Source organism: Phascolarctos cinereus, unplaced genomic scaffold (assembly GCF_003287225.1).
Source record: "Phascolarctos cinereus isolate Bilbo 61053 unplaced genomic scaffold, phaCin_HiC Scaffold_4;HRSCAF=312, whole genome shotgun sequence".
Taxonomy (NCBI): Eukaryota; Metazoa; Chordata; class Mammalia; order Diprotodontia; family Phascolarctidae; genus Phascolarctos; species Phascolarctos cinereus.
This window is the reverse complement of record NW_027555847.1, coordinates 545,446,462-545,468,124: the sequence shown is the minus strand read 5'-3', so window position 1 is coordinate 545,468,124 and position 21,663 is coordinate 545,446,462. Positions and strand designations below refer to the sequence as shown.

At 35.5% G+C, this 21,663-nt stretch overlaps 1 protein-coding gene across 2 annotated transcripts in view; it reads right to left on the bottom strand.

The window, feature by feature from the left end:
• Positions 1–5,449: 5,449 nt before the first annotated feature.
• CTDP1 (CTD phosphatase subunit 1) overlaps positions 5,450–21,663 on the bottom strand; it is a 167,037-nt gene continuing 150,823 nt past the window's right edge. For both annotated transcript variants that reach the window (XM_020986907.2, XM_020986908.2), the window contains one exon: positions 5,450–6,499. In XM_020986907.2, the coding sequence (XP_020842566.1) occupies positions 6,358–6,499 (142 nt within the window). In that variant the 3' untranslated portion in view covers positions 5,450–6,357. The remainder of the gene's footprint in view (positions 6,500–21,663) is intronic.

The following is a 21,663-nucleotide window of genomic DNA, read 5'->3' as shown; positions in this document are numbered from 1 at the left end:
CCAAGCAGGAAACAGAGCTGATAAACAGAGGCCTTCGTCATGTGGCGGAGCTGGCAAGAGAACACAGGAGGCTAGACTCCTTGCTTCCTCCTGCTCCATTAAAGAAGCATTCCCACACCTGTATTTAAACTCTATTTTAGGGAGAAGCATAGGAGTATAATTTAACCTCTCCACAAAGTGAGAGGGGAATTACGGATTAGTAACCACATCAAAGTTTCTAAGGTAAACTCAGATTTCTCTTTTCACTGAGAAACAAATTGGCAATGATATCTGTAACAGACAGAAAGGATCCAGCTGACCGATGAGCAGCTAATGTTCCCAGGATACATATTCCTAAGCTATTCAGAGAAATTTGTACGGAGAACAAAGGCAAATTCTTCTTAAAGGATAATCTTAATATTAATTGGAAAACTGAATAAATTAAAAAAAAACTACAGTGTACCTTATCAGTCCTTTTTGAGAATTAAAAAAAAAATTAAAGTCCCACTTTTCAGACTTCAATATATTTTAGCACTCAACTTTCAACCTCCAAAAGTATTAAAAAAAAAATTCTTCCATTTTCTTTGAGGTAGTTGAATCCTTGATCAAAGAAAAAAGAAAAGGACTTATATGTATAAACACATTTGTAGCAGCCCTTTTTGTGGTATCAAAGAACTGGTAATCAAGAGGATGCTCATCAACTGAACAGTTGTGGCATACAATTGTGACAAAGTACTATTGTGCTATAAGAAACGATGAGGGAGGTGTTTCAGAAAAACATGGCAAGACTGATGTGAAGTGAACTGAAGAGAGAAGAACCAGGAGATCATTATGCACACAAACAGCAATGCTGTAATGATGATCAACTGTGAAAAACTTGGCAATTCCAAAGGACTCATGATCAAAATACCATCCACCTCCAAAGAGAGACCTGATGAACTGAGTGCAAACTGACATACAATTTTCCCACTATATTTATTTTTTACAATTGGCTAGCATGGGAATATGTGTTGTATGATTTCACATGTATAATTGATATCATATTGCTTGGCTTCTCAGGTGGAGAAGGGAGTGGGAGAGAGGGAAAGAATTTGGACCTCAAAAGTTAAAAAGAAAAGACTGTTAAAAAATTAATTTTAAAAAATAGATATTAAATATTTGAAAATGTATTTTGTCAAATTCCTTAGATCAGTGAATATTAAATAATGCCCTCTAGTGGGAGAAAAAAAATCCCTTTAGTTTTATATTAGGAAACAACCTCATATCATCATATGAAGGAGCAATGAGTTTTTGAGAAGACCTTATTCATGTATCCACTCCTTGCCTTTACATAAATTAACACTGAAATTAGCCTGGGAAATATATTTTTTAAACTCACCCACATCCTTGCTATTTCTTGTTTAGTTGCTAACCCTTCCCAAATAGTTATCTTTTTAATTTTTATTTTAATAAATGAGGAGCTTGATAGAAGAAACCTTACCTTGGAATGGGAGTGTGGAAGCATGTTAAAAAAAACCTTTCAGAATGGCAGTATGGAAGCATATTAAAAATCCTCTTTCTAATTAAAGTGAAAATATTAAGAAATAAATATTTCTTCAGCCTAAAGTCCTTTCCAGGCTTTTCCCTTTAGGAATATGTACATGTAGAAGGTCAAAAACAACAACAAAAAAAAGCCATGCGAAAACAGATTAAAGGTGGTAATCAAACAGAACAAAACTTCTAGAAATGATCTTTTCAGAAAAAGACTTGGACTCTACTAGAGTTTGTTTTGCCTACATTTTCAAATCTATTTTGGCCACTAGTTTGCTCTTTACTTTTCCTAAAAAACCTCTATTGATGACCAACAGCATTGTTCACAAGTATAAAACAAATTTATGAAGATGATTTGTAGTAGAAAGTTGAAATTGCATGTATTCAAATTAAATTCAGAATGCCAATTTAAAATTTAACTAAATGTTTTCTTGCCCCAAGACTAAATGTCTTCAATATACTTAATGATAGTAACCTACAGCTCAAGATCTAAATGATCAGTGACTTCTTATTGTAGCATCCTGAAATTGTTCAATATATAATAATACTGTATGACAAGTAAAATTTTTGCATTTGCATTTTTATTTCTGAAAAAAAGCAATCAACTTTCATGAATGAATTGTCAACCAAAGTCGGGGTTAACAACCCATCTTGCTTGTGTAGGAATACTTATGGCAAAAGAGTGTGTGTGTGCGTGTGTGTGTGTGTGTGCATGTATGTGTATATGTGTGTGTGTGTGTGTGTGTGTGTGTGTGTATGAGAGAGACAGACCTCGTTGGCAATATGGTGATGCCTATGGAGCTCTTCTTAGAATGTTTGCTGCCTATAACAAGTAAAGAAAATGCTAAAATTTCACTTAGAAATTAGTGGGGAAAAAAGATGTCTTTTTTCCTATCTAAGTTCACAGACTTTCTGAAATCTATCCACAGACCTCAGGTTAAGAATCCCTATTCTGCAAAAGTGGTCTCATGTTCACAATTCTATCTCTGCCTTGGCTTTTTCTTCTTACTTGGGATTGCCTGTCAATACCACCATCCTGACTGCATAAAACTCTGAAATACTACAGGGATTTCTCATTGAGATGCAATCATTCAAGAGACTAACCTAACCATTCATGTCCAAATAACAAAACAGATTAAGAATGCACACTGCCGTATCTTACTTAATGGTATTCTAACTCAGCAGGCTCCCTGTCTTAGACAGGTGCTATATAGATGGAGAGGCTGAACCCCAAGTTGAACAGGAGGTAACAATTTGACAGTGTTGCACTGTCAGATGATCTTAAGTTCTCCTTGTCACAAAAGACCACCTTTTCAACACTGCTATATTTCTGTTGCTGCTATGTGTCTGCAAATCATGGAATATCACAATCTCAGTAGAATCACAATTGTGGATGACTATTCAAAGTGCAATGGAAAGTCACAAGGAGGGCAGAAGTAGACTGACATATTATGAACAATGATTTGTGGTTGAAAATTACCATGACATCCTTAAAACATGTATGACTGGAAAAGAATTTGAGTTTATTATATAATCTGTTAGAGAAGGATAGGTTGTGCTGCAATTACACCCATAAAATGTTTAAAAAACAACAGAATACCTCTAATATGCAACATAGATCCTGTGAGGACTTATAGAAAAGCACAGACAAGAATTGTTCAGGATGAGAGTACATGGATAGGTTGTAATCTATAATAGCAGAGGGATCACAGAATTAGAGCAGAAAGGAATTTGTCATGGAATCACAGATTTAGAGCTAGTCCTAGCTTCTTATCTTGCAAATAATAAAACTGAAGCTTGGAGAGGTTAGGGGACTTAACCAAGGTCATACAGGTACCAGAAAGGCAGAGCTGGAACTTGACCTCAGGTTCTGTGACTCCCAGCACTTTTTTTTTTAACCTAATTCTACCCCCGCTCCCCAACTTAATCAAAATCCCTCCCCCTCAGTACCCTAAGCCCATCACCTCCCAGTCAGGAGGTAACATTTTCCACTGTAACATTTTCATTTTTTGGAGGTCCAATCTCATTTTACAGGTGAGGAAATTCTGGCCCAAAAATAAGTGACTTGGCTGAGATCACAAAGGGATTAAGCTGCAAGTCCAGCATTTGAACCCTGGTCTTCTGACTCCAAATTCAGACTTGGCTATTTCTCTACTAATGAGGGAGTATTTGTCTTAATTTGATCACAGACAATTTAATCAATTTAAGGTGGATTTTCTTTTTGAATGGAAAATCTTTAATGTGTTTTGAAAACCAGATGTAGATTTCATTGCTGCTATAGCAAAAGTACATACAACAAAGAAATAGCAATGATGCATTTAGTGAGATTAAGACTTTCACTACAGTTTACAGATTTTGAATCTGTGTTTAATGAAGAGTATGAAGGTCTATCTGATGTTGTCTTTTGATTGTCTTAGTTTTTTAAAAAGTTGCTTTAAATTAGCCTTTCATTTTATTTCCAAGTAGCCAGTTACCCGGGGAAAAATAGACAGAAGGGAAATTTGCTCTGCAACTCATGCCAAGAGAGTGCTTTCTGTGAAGTGGTGGTCATAAGAGTAACAGAGAAGTTTCTAAGAAATTAAACTATGATATTTTCAATACATTTTTCAAACTCTGATCTCCCCTATTCCAAAGACTACTTCAAGGCCAAGACTACTTGGCCTTCTATGCTTCAAATACAGTTGGAAGACAGATATTAACATTGACAACCTTAGGCAAATAAATGCAACAAATACCAGAGTTGATCATCACTCAAAATTACCTTCATTGAACCAAGGTAATAATTGGTAACATAATTGGTTCTAGACTCTAAAACAAGCCATTCTATCAAATAAATTGAAACAAAAAACTCACTTAGGATTTCAATAAGTCTTTGACCCCATTCATGCAGATGGATTAGTAGGGAACAGTCTAGTTCTGGATTTGGAGTCAAACTACCTGCATTCAAACCCTGGCCCTGCCACTTAATCCCCTTACCAGCCCCCACCAATCCTTCCATTCAAGTTTATCCACAATTTAGACTGAAGACAACAGGTGAAATACTCTCATACATTTTTGAGTAAATATGAAGTATAACACTATTTTCAACTTCTGGGAAAGTACTACTCAAAAATGCCTCCTACTGAGTAATTGGACACTTTGAAATTTTATAGTGGATCTAAAAAATGGAAAGGGATATTCAAAGGAATCAATAAGCCAAGACTGCCTTAACTCAGCGTCACTCAAGAAGTTAAGAAATGTGTGACAAGGCTGAAAAGCCTTGTAGTAGAATTTTTCAGTCTTAGTTGGAACACCTATTAGCCAATTTTGTCTCATGCTAGCTAAGAGTAAAGTTGACCAAGAAAACCATATGGAATAAACAATAAACAAATTTGAAGTTCTGTTTGCTAAAACCAGTAACAGAAGTATAATATGTGGAAGACATTTTTCTAGGTTTTGAAAAAAAAAAGTGTCTTGTGATCATCAGGCAACACTTGTAGCATCTTGCTCTTCTCTCTAAAGTTCAGAAGTCTATTAAACTCCTTAAAGTTGTTCAATTTTATTCTACTCCTGGCATCTTTAGGTTCTTTCAGAAATTCAATTATAAATCATCCTCTGAAAATTTTTTATATCTTGTAGTAAGCTCCCCGTTGAAAAATAAGTAGAAAGACTGTGAAATTTTAAAAAAATAATTTTTGATAACTTAAAAACTTTTTCAGTGAAGTATTGTTTAATTATCTGTATTAGCTTTGTGACCAAAACAAAACAAAATAAAATAAAATGACATCTGCACAGAATAAGACAAGGCTTTAGCAAGAAAGATTTGCTACTCTGCAGAAAGGCAGATCGTTCTTAATAAAGTTAGTGCTGAAGTAATAGGTAGATAGATGAATTGCATCCATCTAATCAAAGGAATGTCATAAAATGCACACACTACTTCAATTCACAAAAGAGAAGGGAATTTACAAAATGGATCTTTATTAAATGAAAGAAAAATCTGTTTGGTGGGTCAAATATGAAATAGAATATACAAAAACTTTACATCAGATCTCTCAGCCAAAGAAATAAAATCCTATCTAAGATAAACTAGCACTCATTCCTTTTATGAAGAAAACAAATGCGTGAATAAGTTCCTTATGGCAGTACAGGATGGCAGAGCACATATACTGTGCTAAAATTCCAGGTTACACAGAAGCAAAGTTTAAAATCTAAACAATAGTCTTCTAAAGAGCCCAACTATTTCAGAAAGTAACGTAAAAATAGAAAATCTGATCATTATGTATTCTTTCGGAAGCAAGTGACGTGGATGTCAAGTGCAGAGTTCATGAAGCCTGCATATCACATTTTCAGTTTCTATACAAATATAAAGTGTTTTGCATTTTAAAATCCTTTTTATATTTTTGATAGCTTTAGCTGTGAAAAAGCATGACTAGAATCATCAGATTCTTGCTACATCATTCCTCTTATCTTATCTCTTCCCCTGAAATCTTTTACTCCAAATCATGTGCTGTGGTATTAAAAAAAAAACACAACCCTGCAATGTGTCAATAAATCACAAACCCTCCTACTACTATATATTCTGTAAAATTCAACACTTCTTTGGCATTGCACACTAATTCCCCTTTTCCCCTTTTAACACTTTTGCTATTTAAAAAAGTATACTTTGACTGTAGTAAAACACCTTAAAAACACCTATTTCTGATTGTGTAAAATAATGTGTCGCCTTTTGGTGTTGATTTACAAAATATACATACTGGCTTTGAGGGACAAAAAAAAATAACTTGAATGCTACCATATGGGGCTCATTTGAAATCTGTGATCTGTTACAAGAAATAAAACATAATTACAAATCCTCCTCCCTTCCAGATGTCACATGAAGTCATTCAACTCGGCTTCAAGTGCAGCTGCCATTTCATCTGCCTCTGAGCTGCTTCCCTCCTCATCTTCATTACTGGACTCTTTACTAGATTCACTGGCAGCATCGTCCTCATTCAGCTTCCGCTTGTGGCCTCTGTAAACGTATTTAAAAAGGGTGAGATTACAGGTGTGCACTCAAAATACTGCATCACAAAAACTGTACTTTTAAATGTACACTTACTTTAAAAATCTGTGAATTAAGAAGAAAAATATTGTATTAGTCCTAACAAAACTCCAAAATCTGTGATTTCAAACAGTGAGGGTACTCCCTTCCTTCATCTATGCCGATCACAAGCCATCTAGCAGATGGTCTTATCCTGGAGAATTTCTGTGCTTGAAAGACTTGTCATTCTTTGGCCAACTTAGGGATGGGCTCTTCCAGTGTAAATAAGTTGGTCATTGAATAATAATCCATGACCAGGTCCATTCTAGAGTCTTTCCAGCTGGTGGAGCATATGATAATAATGGCAAGCATCTAGAAGGCTCTTCACACTACACTAAAGCATCAATGTAGGATGTACATGGATGTAATCAAAATCTATGATACCAAGAATGTTTAAACCATCCAGGCAATGCACACCAGAATTACCAGGAAGAAACTTTAGTTTCATTCTATTCCATGGCCATAGGCTACTATTCTAATGCCAGTCAGATAAGTGTTGTCACAACTTAGCAAGAGGATTTGGTGAAACAATGTGTCTCAGTTAAGAGAAACCCTCCATCAGTGGGGTGCATGGGGAAGGTACGCACGCGTGCGTGCGTGTGTGTGTGTGTGTGTGTGTGTGTGTAGGGAGAAGGGCAGAGATAACTGAAAATACATATCCTGATGTGGATTAACTGTTTTTTATATACAATGGACAACATATGTTTTAAAGGAAGAAATCTGACTCCTCTTGAGTGCAGAGACTTCTTTCCTCTTTGGTAGTCATGTTATGAATTTGGGAATGCATGCACTCATCTTGGGGTGAATTCTAAATTATAAGCTTTAAAGAGTGTTAAAACGGGAGTTCTCTGTCACATGCAGGCTTTTGGGAAAACTAGTTAAAGTGAGACACATAAGGATCCTATGCATACTTGGAAATGAAAAAAAAATTATAACCTATCCTTTCATGTAACAGATCTGTTGTTCACAGCACAAATGCAGGCCTGTTTTTTCAACAATTCGTGGTTGGCTGGCCTTAAGCTTAAGAGTTATAGAACCTCGAAATGATATAATCTGACTAGAAAAGATAAACAGATTAATGTCTAATGGCAAACAAGAGTGTTTATTTTATTTTTTGAGGAAGAAGGGAAATACTCTAGGCCTCCTGTATTCTCATAATAGTCCTTAGCCTTATGTTTCTTTCCTGGTATAGAAAGCAATTTAATGTTTTAACTTAAAAAAAAATCAATAGTATGTATAGCATTGTGTGCCATAGTGAGTTTGCACCACAGAAGTTTGTTTTTCAACTCAACAGGTGTTTCGCTAATAAGACATTTATATTGTGGGTATATAGTTCAGCAGTATTAAATATTTAAATACCATGTTAGTGATTATGTGAATGATTTGAGAATTTGTAATATGTATCTCTATTTTACATTATCTCAAATTAATAAATGATGTATTTTATTATGATAAATTATAATAAACAATGTAACTGCTTATTAACATTGTGATTATAACATGTAATACTAGAAGTAAAAACGGCAATAGTTGTAGCATCTGTCACTGCAAGATATTCTTTTATTAGCTAAAAGCATTTCAACTTTTGATGAAACGAGAAGGCAACTGTTTATTTGTTCACAGAAACACTTGACATTTATTAAGCACTCAAAACGTACTAGTATAATTGAGTTATTTATAGGGCAGGAAGTGAAGACACACGGACAAGCGAGACCACCGTTCAGTAGCAGCTATAGCCTGCTGTAGCCTTCTTATATAAAATAGATTCTATACAATTTCTATACAATAATAACCAGGCTAGCATGGAAGCTACTCTCAAATTCTTTTATCAGTTTAGAAAACACATTCTATATCTTCCTTCACATGACCACAAATAACCTCAACATGATGTTCCTTGATGGCCACAAATGATTTACCTCCTACTTAAAGGCTCTCAGAGCAGTGAATTAACGTTTTGGACCAGATGTTTAAAATACTGAAAATGAGCATCCATTTAACAGATACACAGTTAAGACTTCCACATTGTGAGTATTCCCACTGCAATTTTGCTGTATCATAGATTATAAGAAATGAAATGGGAAATTTTGGGGAGTTTTGCAGAAGCCGCAAACAACATGAGAAGGCCAGCAGAAAACAAGGAAAAAGTTCAGAAAGTCAGAAACGCATAAAATATATGCATAGTATTGTATAATACCAACCCAAATTTTACAATAAGGTATTGTAAACACCCCATAAAAGAAAAAAAAGGCTTCTTCTCTGGTATGAAGGGCCAAAAAATTTTATGCAGATTTTCTAGACTGCAGGAATGCCATGTTCTTAATCTCCATGATATAGAATGGATAACCGTATATGTGTGTGAGGCATTATTTTAAATTAATTTCGCCTCAGATGCTTACTAGCTATTTAACCCTGGGCAAGTGACCTCTTGTCAGCCTCAGTTACCTCATCTATAAAATGGGGATAATGATAACACCTACCTAATAGGTTGCTGTGAGGACCAAATGAGATAATATATGTAAAGTGCTATCTTCCACATATGCTGTGGAAAATACAAAGATGAACAAGGATTGATGTCCGCCTTCAAGGAATTCAAAAGACAGGCATACAAATTAATATGTTAAAAGACAGTATGAAATTAGTGCCAAAAGAGATGTATAGCAGCCTTAAAAGAAGGGAAGACATCATTTTTACTTGAAGTGAACAGGCAAGGCATCATGGAGAGGAGCATTTCAGTTGGATACTAAAGGATGGGTCAAATTCCAACATGGCAGACAATAAGACAGGACAGCGTAACCATAGGGAATATAATGACTTAGTCCTGGCAGCTTTTAGATTTGAAAATGAACAATAACTAAGTGGATTTGGTAGCAGCTAAATAACATACATTAGCTGTCCCCTGGCAAAAGAAAATAGAAATTTGTTTTCTCACCTCTAGAATGCTGCCACAAATTTTTTTATTTCAACATCAGTCAAAAAATGCTATTTGATTACCATATAAAAACTTCCCAACCACTAGATCAAAAACATTCAGTTGTAAATTGATACTAACTAGTGACTTAAACTGCTGAGGAATTTAATCAGAAAGTTAGCTTTTCCCTAGGGAGCTACTAAAAGTAATCACTTTTATTAATTCCTTTATTAAACAGTGAACTAAAAAGAATGCTAGATTATAAGATTGGCAAATGTCACTAAACTTTATTACTGATTATTACTGAATAAGTTTCAATGGCAGTTTGAAATATTTTCTTATTTCTTATTAAACTAGTCCTGATTATGTTTCTAAAGCAGCAACATTTCAGCCAGCTAATTCAAAGACAAACAGTCTGCAGAATCAATTTCATACTGTTTTAATCTAGTCATTTTCTAAGAAAATGCAAATTCACTAAACAGTACTTTTGGAAATGTTCTTCAAAAGATCGGTGACCTCACTGATGTGGATGCCCCCAACCCATTAGCACAGACCGCGATCTACCCATATCTTCTCATGCTCTCCGACTTGTTCTGTGACTTCCCCAGAGGGTCCACTCGAAATGCTTTAAATCTGATTAAATATTATTATATTCTACAATATAGTATTCTGAAGAAAAAGAAAAACTGAGTTACATGCATGCCTACACACACACACACACCCCACAACCCCTACTAATCTTCTTTTCTCTTAATGTGCATGGTGAGCTACTAGTCTTCAGCTCAACACATAAAACAAATTCCTTTTGAACTTTTTTGTTCTAGTCATTACGATGTAAACATCTCTTCTCACCCCGTTCTTCCCCACTACATTCTACAGCACTACTACAAGGCTTGAAAACAATTTTCTGATTTGAATTTTTTTTTGGTTAAACGAGCTTGGAAATGGGTGAACATCAACCTTTGCATCTTTTCCAATTACTAGTCAGTACATGCTTGATTTCAAAGGCTGGCATAAATTAATTTTTAGTAGGAAGGGAATGGAGACTTAAATTATATTTCCCAGTTCTACCATTCATTAGCCATATAATTATATGAAAATAATTTCTCCTTTTTTTGCCTTTCCCTTCCAAATTCAATGTGGATAATTATTTTCCCTCTATGTTAGATCTAATGGATTAAGAAAATTTTTACAAAAATCATTGTTATTTCAAAAACTGAGGCGTTCTCTGTAATTAACAAAATTATCTGCATGAATTTTAAGGAAATATTTAATTCTTTCTGCCCTAAGGAACAACTGCATTTTGTACTCAGGAAAAAGTTTTGGTTCCATTAGTATGGAACCAGAAAGATCAGGCTCAGAAAGGCAAGCAAAAACCAAAAATAAGATATCTTAATTTAAATTTATTATTATTAGAAATTAAAAAATTAAAACTGTAAGGAGTCCTTATGTTTTGGGTAAGGTTTTCCTCTCTTGTACTGTGAGGAGAATTTGATTTTCCTATACAAATAAGGGCATGACTAAGGGTTAAGTTCCTGACCAAAGGTGAATGACTTAAGTGCCTAATTTAATCAAGTTATATATATCACAGAATAAAGGTTTCTAAATTATATAAACCTAAATGAGTAATGAATCCCTTAAAAGCACAAATAATAAAGTGTCATAAATATAAACTGTAAAAAGTTCTCTTTTATATTTCCTTTCTTATCTTTAATGAAATAAATCAGATGACTGAAAAAACCTCCAGAACAATCAGGGGATCTTGTAGGGCTTTGGGAGAAATCTTCACAGGTATCTCTAGGAGACTTCTGAGGATGGCTTACAATCACCTGTTGTTGGCTTTTTAGAAAAAGTGATTCAGAGGTGTCTGTTTTACTACCTTCTTTTTCTCATTGAAGATGTACCTATAGTAAGCACAGACATTACAGATCAAATTGCTAACTTCTCTCCAAATTTTTAACATTGGTGATCACCCCCTCCTTCTGGGACAATCTTTCCCCCCTTAGCTTTTATGAACATTGCCTTCTCTTGGTTCTCTCTGTCTCCTTTGCTGTACCCTCCTCCCCCAGTCCACTAATTCCCCCACCCACCAAATACACTATTCTGTTGGTGGTACCACCAGCCTTCCACATGCTCTGATCTACAGCCTCAAAGTCCTCCTCAACTTTGCTACTTCCCTCAACTCCTACAGCCAATCAATTGCAAGTCTTATTATTCTAACCCGCCAGCAACATCTCTCATCCATATCTCCACTCCTTTCCTATAGTTTAAGCACTTACCACCACTTGCTTGGACTACTGCAGTAGGCTTTTATTTGGTTTCCTTGTATGTAGTCTCTCCCCTCTTTGATCAGTTACTGTCTACACAGCTACCAAAATGACATTCCTAATATATGGGCTTAACTGTGTTATTCTAACCTCAAAATCTTCAACTGATTGCTGTCTTTAGGATAAATTTTTTTAAATGTTAGTCTGCTGGTTAAAGTCTTACATATCAAAGGATATGAATAAATAGTTCTATCAATCATATGAAAGAATATTACAAATCACTAATAATAAGAGAAATGCAAATCATTTAAGAAAAACTATGAAGTTTCACTTCATATACAACAAACTGGCAAAGATTACAAAGTCTAGAATGGTCAGTGTTGGAGGGGCTGTGGAAAGATGGCACATTAAGGCACTGTCCAACCATTCATGAAGGCAGTTTGGAATTAAGTAAATAAAATGACTAGACTGTCCATATCCTTTGACCCAGAGGTCAAAGGGACTGAGGGTCCACTGTTAGGCATAAAACCCAAGGTGGTCACTGGGGAGGGGGTGGCACTAGAGGGGAAGAACAAGAATTTAGTATGCTCTCCCTCTTGAAATTTCTTTGTATTTGTAATATTTTGCATTGATTTATCTGTGTGCATGTGGTATCATCCTAGTAGAATATAAACTCCACAAAGGCAAGGACTGTTTCATTTTGGTCTTTGCATCCCTAATACCTGGAAGAGAGCATGGTGAACAATAAGCACTTAATAAACATTTGTTGCAATGAACTGAAGTTGCAGGTTGTTGTTCATTTTGCTACATATGAAACAGAAGAAAAGGATTTTGGAGGCTGAGTTACTCTATCATCAGCACTAGCTTGGATTAAGACATTATAAAAGGCATAAATGCCTTTCATGGCCAAATGGCCAAATCTCATTTCCACTGAATTTAAACTCCTTTGATCCTTTTAGCATACTGCTACTTCAAAGTGTCAAAAAAAACTTTGGGTCAAATGGTGAGTCTGATGAATCCTATAATAAAATTTGTTACACACCTACTATGCCCTAGACAAGGCAAAGCAGCAGACATTTGCTAAGTGTTAACTACAAGCTAGACACTATGCTGTGTCCAGCTGAGGGAGCTATAAAGATAAATGAGACAAAGTCTTGACTTCAAGAAACTTACAATCCAGCAGAGATATTTGGATATGAATATAAGTACAGTTATAATACAAAGTTAGGACTGGCTTTGGCTTTCTTTGTATTCCCAGAACTTAACAGGCAGCCAATAAAAATTTATTATGCTCCTACTATGTGCTAGGCACTGTGTTAAGCACTGTTGATACACAGAAAGGCAACAACATTTACACAGGATAAATTGGGGGTAGTCTCAGAGTTACCAAAATTAAGGAGGACTGAAGTCTGAAGACTTTAGCTGAAACTTGAAGGAAACCAGGGAAATTAGTAGGTAGTCTACCTCTTTGTACCTTTTAATTTTGAGTGAAGAGACTGGATTAGAGCTGCTGAAAACTATATGATGAACTCTCATTTTTAACCTTTTTTCAAATCTGGTGTTTACTTTGACCTTTGTTCTAACTAGCCTATAGTCTAAGTGCTCATAGATAACTGCTCATGAAATGAACACTACACATACACACACCCACACCCACCCCCCTTTGCTTCCTGTTAGTTAAGAAATTGTCAGGGCAGCTAGGTGGCGCAGTGGATAGAGCACTGGCCTTGGAGTCAGGAGGACCGAGTTTAAAACAGGCCTTAGGCACATAACACTAAATTAGCTGTGTGACTCCGGGCAAGTCACTTAACCCCAATTACCTCACCAAAAAAATTAAAAAAAAAAAAGAAAAGAAAAGAAAGAAATTGTCCACTTAATTTTTCGGACATCAGCACGGTGCTCATCATCTCCATGTTAACTCTTCTTGAGGAAATTATAACATGTAAGTGCAAAACTTGTGAGTGATCTTTGGCCTTTTTTAGTTCTTTATTTTCCAACATGATTTTCACTATCCTGCCTTTCTGCATTAAAGTCATAGTGTAAGAAAATATATCTAGACTTTGTTTCAGTGACTCGCTGTGTTACTTTGAATAAGTCATTGAATCTCCCTGGGCCTGTGAGAGCCCATTCAGCTCCAACTCCACAGCCCTATGATTTTGTTGGTTTCTTCGGAGGTCTTCTTTAGCTTCTCTGAAAAGAATGTTGGTATCTAAGTTCTAATTATCTTGATAATGGCAAGTCTAATTGCTTATTATAAGCAGTAAAAGTGAGAAGAGATAATCAAGCATCCTGTGAAATGAAATTTCCTGTTGCCTTTGGACACAGAAACCTAAGACGGTAAATCTTTTATTCACAAGTGAGCTATTTTTCCATTTTAGCTGCAACTTCTTATGAATTCTGTTTATATCTATATTGAGAATATCACTAGGGATATGGCTCAATTCCTTCAGCAATGTGTCAGTTGACTGAACAATGCTCATAAATGTCCTAATAGTTACTATACAAAGTCTAAAGTACAATATTCTTCAGTACCAAGTATCCACAAATGTGAGAAATAATTCTAGGCTAAAAATAAGGCCATTTAAATTTTCACTATTATTCTGTTTTAGATTATAGAAGTTTTTAAAATTAGGTTTTAAAAATAGGTTGTTCCATTTTCCACCATAGGTTTTTTTTCATTTCCTCCCAGTCTTACCATGTGGCAAAGTTTTTTGTTCATTGATAAGGTAACCATATCATATTTAGTATAGACAGAATCCAGTATATTATGTGACCAGTTAAAGTCTTACATATACCATGTGAGCAAAACAAGAAACCTGATGGGGACGGGGCAGGGGGAAGAATGTGTTTCTGTGAACTTGTTTTTTAAAAATATTTTGACTACCATCTATTTCAATACTGTCAGTATCTTGTAATCCTACATATTTTATTTTACGCATTTAAAAACATTACTGTGAGAAGAGCTTTTGCCAGGCTTCCAGAGAGGTCCATGATACAAAAAAGTTAAGAACTCTTATTAATATTAGAACAAATGAGATTATTCATTTTCCTAGCAAATATTTCTAAAATTGGCAGTGCTGAATAATGATGATGATGATGATACTAAAAACAATTTCATATTCAAAATATCTAGGTTGTTTTTTTTCTATAAGGAAGAACAATTCTGGGTTAATGTTTTTATTCCTAGCCACTTATTCACATCAAACATATGCCTGCATGTAAATTAGGAAGACAATATGGTATAATGGAAAAAACACCAGGTTTAGAGTTAGAATAACTAAGTTTGAATGCTGGTTTCTTTATCCTTGTGTCCAGACATTATGTGACCTTGGGCAAGAAGACCTCTATGGGCTTCAGTTTTTTCATCTATAAAATGAAGGGGCTGGGTCACGAGATGATCTCTAATATCTCTTCCTGTGATTCTGTGAGGAAAGCAGTGTGATGCAGTGGAAAGTTTATTGAACTCTGAGTCACCAGGGCCATGTTTGAAATCCAGCTCTGGCAGAAATAGGGTATAGACCAACATCTCACATTGCATTTTGTTGTTGACATTCAGTCGTGTTTGACTTGTCATGACCCCACATACCATAGCACACCAGGCTCTTCTATCCCCTACTCACTCACTCACTCTCTCTCTCTTTCAAAATAATTCACTTGTTTTTAGTTTTTGACATTCACTTCCATAAGATTTTGAGTTTTAAATTTTCTCCCCCTCCCTAAGATGGTGTGCAATCTGACATAGGCTCTGCTTACACATTCATATTAAGTATATTTTCCCATTAGTCATCATGTAAAGAAGAATTAGAACTAATAGGAGGAATCAAGAGATAGAGGAAATAAAACAGAACAACAAAAGAAAAGGAGAGCAAATAGTATGTTTCCATCTGCATTCAGACTCCATAGTTCTTCCTCTGGACGTGGATATCATTTTCCATCATGAGTCTCTTGGAGTTGTCTTCGATCCTTGCATTGCTGAGAAGAGCCAAGTCTATCAAAATCAGTCATCACACAATGTGGCTGTTACTGTGTACAATGTTTTCCTGGTTCTGCTCATTTCACTCAGCACAAGTTCATATAAGTCTTTCCAGGTTTTTCTGAAATCCACCTGCTCATCATTTCTTACAGCACAATAGTATTCCATTACATTCATATACCACAACTTGTTCAGCCATTCCCCAACTGATAGGCATCCCCTCAATTTCCAGTTTTTTGCCACCACAGAAAGAGCTGCTATAAATATTTTTGTACATGTGGGTCCTTTTCCCATTTTCATGATCTCTTTGGGATACAGCCCTACAAGTGCTATTGATGGGTCAAAGGGTATGCACAATTTTATAGCCCTTTGGGCATAGTTTCAAATTGCACTCCAGAATGGCTGGATCAGTTTACAACTCCACCAATAATACATTAGTGTTCCAATTTTCTGACATCATCTCCAACATTTATCATTGTCCTATTTTGTCACGTTAACCAATCTGATAGGTGTGATGTGGTACCTCAGAGTTGTTTTGATTTGCATTTCTCTAATCAATAGTGATTTAGAGCATTTTTTCATATGACTATAGATGGCTTTAATTTCTTCCTCTGAAAACTGCCTGTTTATATTCTTTGACCATTTATCAACCGGGGAATGACTTGTATTCTTACAAATCTGACTCAAGTTTTCTAAATATTTTAGAAATGAGGCCTTTATCAGAGACACTGGTTGTAAAAATTCTTTCCCAGTTTTCTGCTTCCCTCCTAATCTTGGTTGCATTGGCTTTGTTTGCCCCACTTTCTCTTAAAGTCTGTCCAAGTTCATGTTCACTGTTTCCATGACACTATCTATTCATCCCATCCTCTGCTGTCTCCTTTTCATTTTGCCTTCAGTCTTCCCCCAAATCAGGATCTTTTACAATGAGCCCTCCCTTCTCATTATGTATTAAGTATTTAAGCTTCAGCTTCTGTATTTGACCTTCCAGTGAACAGCGTGCATAAAGTACTGCCTGTATCTACTTTTGCTTCCTTGACTATACCAAAGCTTTTGACTGCGTGGATCACAACAAAATGTGGCAAGTCTTTAAAGATATGGGAGTACCAGATCATCTTACTTGTCTCCTGAGGAACCTGTATGCGGGCTAAGAAGCAACAGTTAGAACATGGAACAACTGATTGGTTTAAGATTGGCAAAGTAGTACGACACGGCTATATATTGTCACCTTATTTATTTAACTTATATGAAGAGTACATCATGTGAAATGCCAGGCTGGATAAATCAAAAGCTGGTTGCTCTTAAGGTAGCTGGGAGAAATGTCAACAATCTCAGATATGCAGATGACACCACCCTAATGGGAGAAAGTGAAGATGAGGATGAAAGAGGACAGTATAAAAGCTGGCTTGAAGCTTAACATTAAAAAAAAAACTACAAATAAAAAGACCCAAAAAATTAAGATCTTGGCAACTGATCCCATCATTTCCTGGCACACACAGGAAGAAGAAATAGAAGCAGTTTCAGATTTTGTATTCTTGGGCTTAAAGATCACTGTAGGCAATAACTGCAACCATGAAATTAGAAGATGCTTGCTCCTTGGAAGAAAACTATGGCAAATCTGGACAGCATACTAAAAAAACAGAGACATCACCTTGCTGACAAAGGTCCATATAGTCAAAGCTGTGGTTTTTCCAGGAGCAATATATGGCTGTGAGAGTTGGATTATAAGGAAGGCTGAACACCACAGAATCAACACTTTTGAACTGTGGTAGTAGAGAAGACTTTTGAGAGTCCCTTGGACAGCAAGGACGTCAAATGAGTCAATACTTACAGAAATTAATTCAAGCTATTCACACTGTATACTATGATAAACTCCAAATCGATACATAACTTGAGACATATAAGGTGACATGAGTAAACCAGAGGAGCAAGGAGGAAATTGCCTTTCAAATTTGTGAAAAGGGAGAGAGTTTATGACTAAAACAATATAGAGGATCCAAGATAATAAAACAGAACAATTTTGATTATGTAAAATTTAAAAGCTTTTGCATAAAGAAATCTAATGCAGTTAAAATTAGAAGGGAAATAGGTAACTAGGGGGAAAAACCTTTGTAGACCTGATACAGGTCTCTTATTCAAGATCTAAACTGAAATAACTAGAATTTATAATTCAAAGGATATGAGTAGGCAATTTTCAAAGGAAAAATCCAAGATATGAACAACATATGAAAAATGCTCCAAAATCACTAATAATTAGAGAACTATATATTAAAGCAACTCTGGGGTTTTACCATACCTAACAGAGTGGCAAAGGTGATAAAAATGGAAAATAACAAATATTGGAGGGATTGTGGGGAAAATAGGCATAACGGTGCTGTGAATCGGTCCAGACATTCTGGAAAGCAATTTGGAAGTAATCCTCTAGTTATCAAATAATATACAGAAGCAAGGCCAAAGGAGCAGGGGCTGTTCTCAAAGAACAACACTGTCCCACAGAAATGGCGATTATGGGAGAAGAGATGCCAGTGGAGAACAGCATAGGTGTGTGATCTTCATTGTCCCTAGTTCTATGGACAGGTTGGTGGCTTCGGCATGCAGCTAGATCTGCACACTGATCCAAGGCCTCCAAGCCACTAAGGCTCCAAATTACAGTGGACACAAAACTGGCACTACGAGAACACTGCCTTGTCACCTGTAAGGTAGGGCAGTGAAGCTAGCCTGGACCACTGAAATCAGGTTGTTTTTTGAATTGCCTAATAAGGAAAGAGGGGACAAGGTCCCAGGAAATTTAACTCTAATGGTGCCACAGCTAGCAAGCATTAGGGGAGGGAGGAATGACCCATCCGTTAAGCTTTACATTACATGCATTCTAGGGACTGGTTTCACTGGCTCACAAATACCCTTTGAATTGTTACTAGGTCCATATCCTAAAGAGATTAAAGAAAGGAAAAGAATCTATGTATACAGAATATTTATAGTAACTCTTTTTACAAGTAGCCCAAAACTAGAAACTAAAGTGGTACCCTACTATTAAGGAATGGCTAAGCACAACATGGTATATAAATCTAATGGAATATTACTAGAGGAAATGAGAAAATAGATAGTTTCAAGGGAAACTAGGGAGACCTCTACAACCTGATGCAGAATAATGTTGCAGAGATCTAGGAGACCAATTTATATAAAGACACCAACATTACAGAGGAAAAACAAATTTGAAAGAACCATCTCTGATCACTACAATGGTAATCCACAAGTCCAGAGGCTTGATGATGAATCACAATACCTACTTCCTGAAAAAAAATTATGGACTTAATTAAAATGCACAGTGAGACACATATTTTTAGAAATGGCTAACATGAGAATGTTTTTCTGGGTTAAGCATATGTTATGAGAGTTTTACTTTTTATTTAACAAAATTATTCCATGAGGAGATAATAAATGCTCCTAAAATCAACAGAAACCCAACTCTACTATTTAGTATCTATGTGACCTTAAAAAGGGGAGTTTCTAAGGTTTTTTTTTAGTGTTAACTATTTGAAAATGACAATAAACTAAATTTCAATTTCACACTATAAATGGGCTACTTTTCTCTTAAATGATTTATATATATGTATATATATATCCTACATATAGGATTTATAATTTTATTTTTAAAATTAATATGCTTTCAAGTATTGTTTTACTGTTTATTATTGTCTTAGGAAGAAATTATACTTTATTTAGTAAAATGCCAATAATAAAATTTACTGTCATAGGATCAAATTTGTTATACCACTGGTCAAATTATGTTCCCAATTATCTCCTTCACTGAAATAAGGAAAAGCATTATTCTTGACCTTGACAGTAATATCAGAACTATAAGGAACATCTAAAGTTTGTAAATAATTTTAAATAACAAAAAAATATAGAATGCTTTTTAATACTCCAGTTAATATTCTTCATGGAGTTAGTGAAATATTTATTGCCCATAGAGGTACGGAACCTGGGGCCTCAAGGCCACATATGGCCTTCCTCTTGTGGCCAAACTTCCCTTTAATAGGATTTGTTCTGTGAAGTTTAGATTCAATCAAAGGGCCACATTTGAGGACCTTGAGGCCACAGGTTCCTCAACCTTGCACTAGGATCTTTTTTGATTATACCTTTACAAACTTAAAAAAAAAAGTGCTTTCACGTATGACATATTTCCTCAACAGTGAGTATTCTAAGGATATGAGAGTTCTCATTCTATTTTTACTTTCCATTCCACATAATAATGATAATAATAACACCTAGCATTTGTATAGCACTTTAAGGTTTGTATTTTATTAATATTATCTTGTTTTATTGTCGCTACAACTGGGAGATAGGTGCTATCATTATCCCCATTTTACAGATGAGGAAACTGAGGCAGACTTAAACAGGGTGACATAGCTATTAAGTGTCTGATGAAAGATTTGAACTCAGGTCATCCTTTCATTCTTTTTAGCAAGCAAAAGTATGAGGAATTACCTTAAAGGACAAACCCAAAGGAGGGGGAGGGGAGAATGAGTGTCAATCTGTGGACTAGTAAATCACAGCAATAAATTCTGAGATTTATTCTCTTCAACCTCTTTATTGATGTCCTGGACATTGAAAGTTTGGGAGACTGTTAATATCCCTAAAGAGAGGAATCAAATTCATAGTCCTCCTAAGAAATTAGGTAGTTTATAAGAACAATGAATTTCAATATCGACAGTTGTAACCTAGTACTGCAGGTATAAAAATTCAATTGTACAACATATGGGAGATGGAAGGCCTGGCTAGACATAAAAGTAAAGCAAAAGGTCAACAATCATTGCTAACCACAAACTATGAATCATCAGTGAAGTACTATTAAAAAGGGGACAATGACAAATCAGCTCGCTTTAAGTAAAAATGTACATATGAAGGCTCTGAATGCATCCTGCATTAGTCAGCTCCTATGACAGTACTGGGTTCAGGTCTGTCGACTACTCTTTAAGATGGATATGAAGGAACCAGAGTTTTAGAGAAGAGTGGGGAGAAAAACTAGTAAAGGAAGCATGAGTTCTATGAGCAGACTTACAAAGGGATTAGAGCTGTTTATCTTAGAAGAAAGAAGGCTAAGTCATTAAAGCTTTGAATCATATAAAGGGTTTTAAATTAGAGAGATGCAGATTAATTGCTTCCTCTATCTATGAATGACCAAGAAGAAAGAGGTTTAAACCAAATCAGAAAGAAAATAAAGAACATCTTGTGCAACACAATAAAACAAGGAATATCAAAAGGCAATAGTGAAATCTCCACATCTAGAGATCTTTGATACTGAACCCGATGCAAAAAGGGTTGCACTGTAATTCTCAGTCTTAATATCTTTACAATTATTGTGATGCCTTATTCTTACACACTCTTCACCTACCCTCACCTTGTAGCAATGCAGAGAAACACATGAACGCCAAGTACACTTGAAGGATTTAACGGCTTACGTGCCTCTGGGTTTCAATTTTTTTGCCAAATGTAACAAATTCTGTTCTTGTACAGGCCAAACCAAATTATATTATTAATAAGCCTCACCCTCCCCCACATGACAAATAAGCATTCTTCCAACCTATTCTCCCAGGTTATCCTATTCTCTTGGCTTTGGGAAAGGCCAGCCCCCAATATACAACCACATAGTGTCTGCTTTTGTAATTAGGCAAAAGTTAGTTCCATCTGGGTATTTTTCATCATTACATTAACATGTATGCCTAGCTCTGCTCATTCACTTCGGTAAGCATTGTATGTAAGAATGGTTTCTACTTCTCATGTTATGGACAAAGTTGGCATATTCTCTCTTCTCAAATTAATAACTTATTTGGGTACATCTTTTAGAAATATCCCTTTAGGAGGTAATTGGCTTTGTTTTTTGTTTTGGGATGCCATGGTATTTGGCACATTATCTTGCATGTAGTACTCAAATATTTGTCTAATTGAA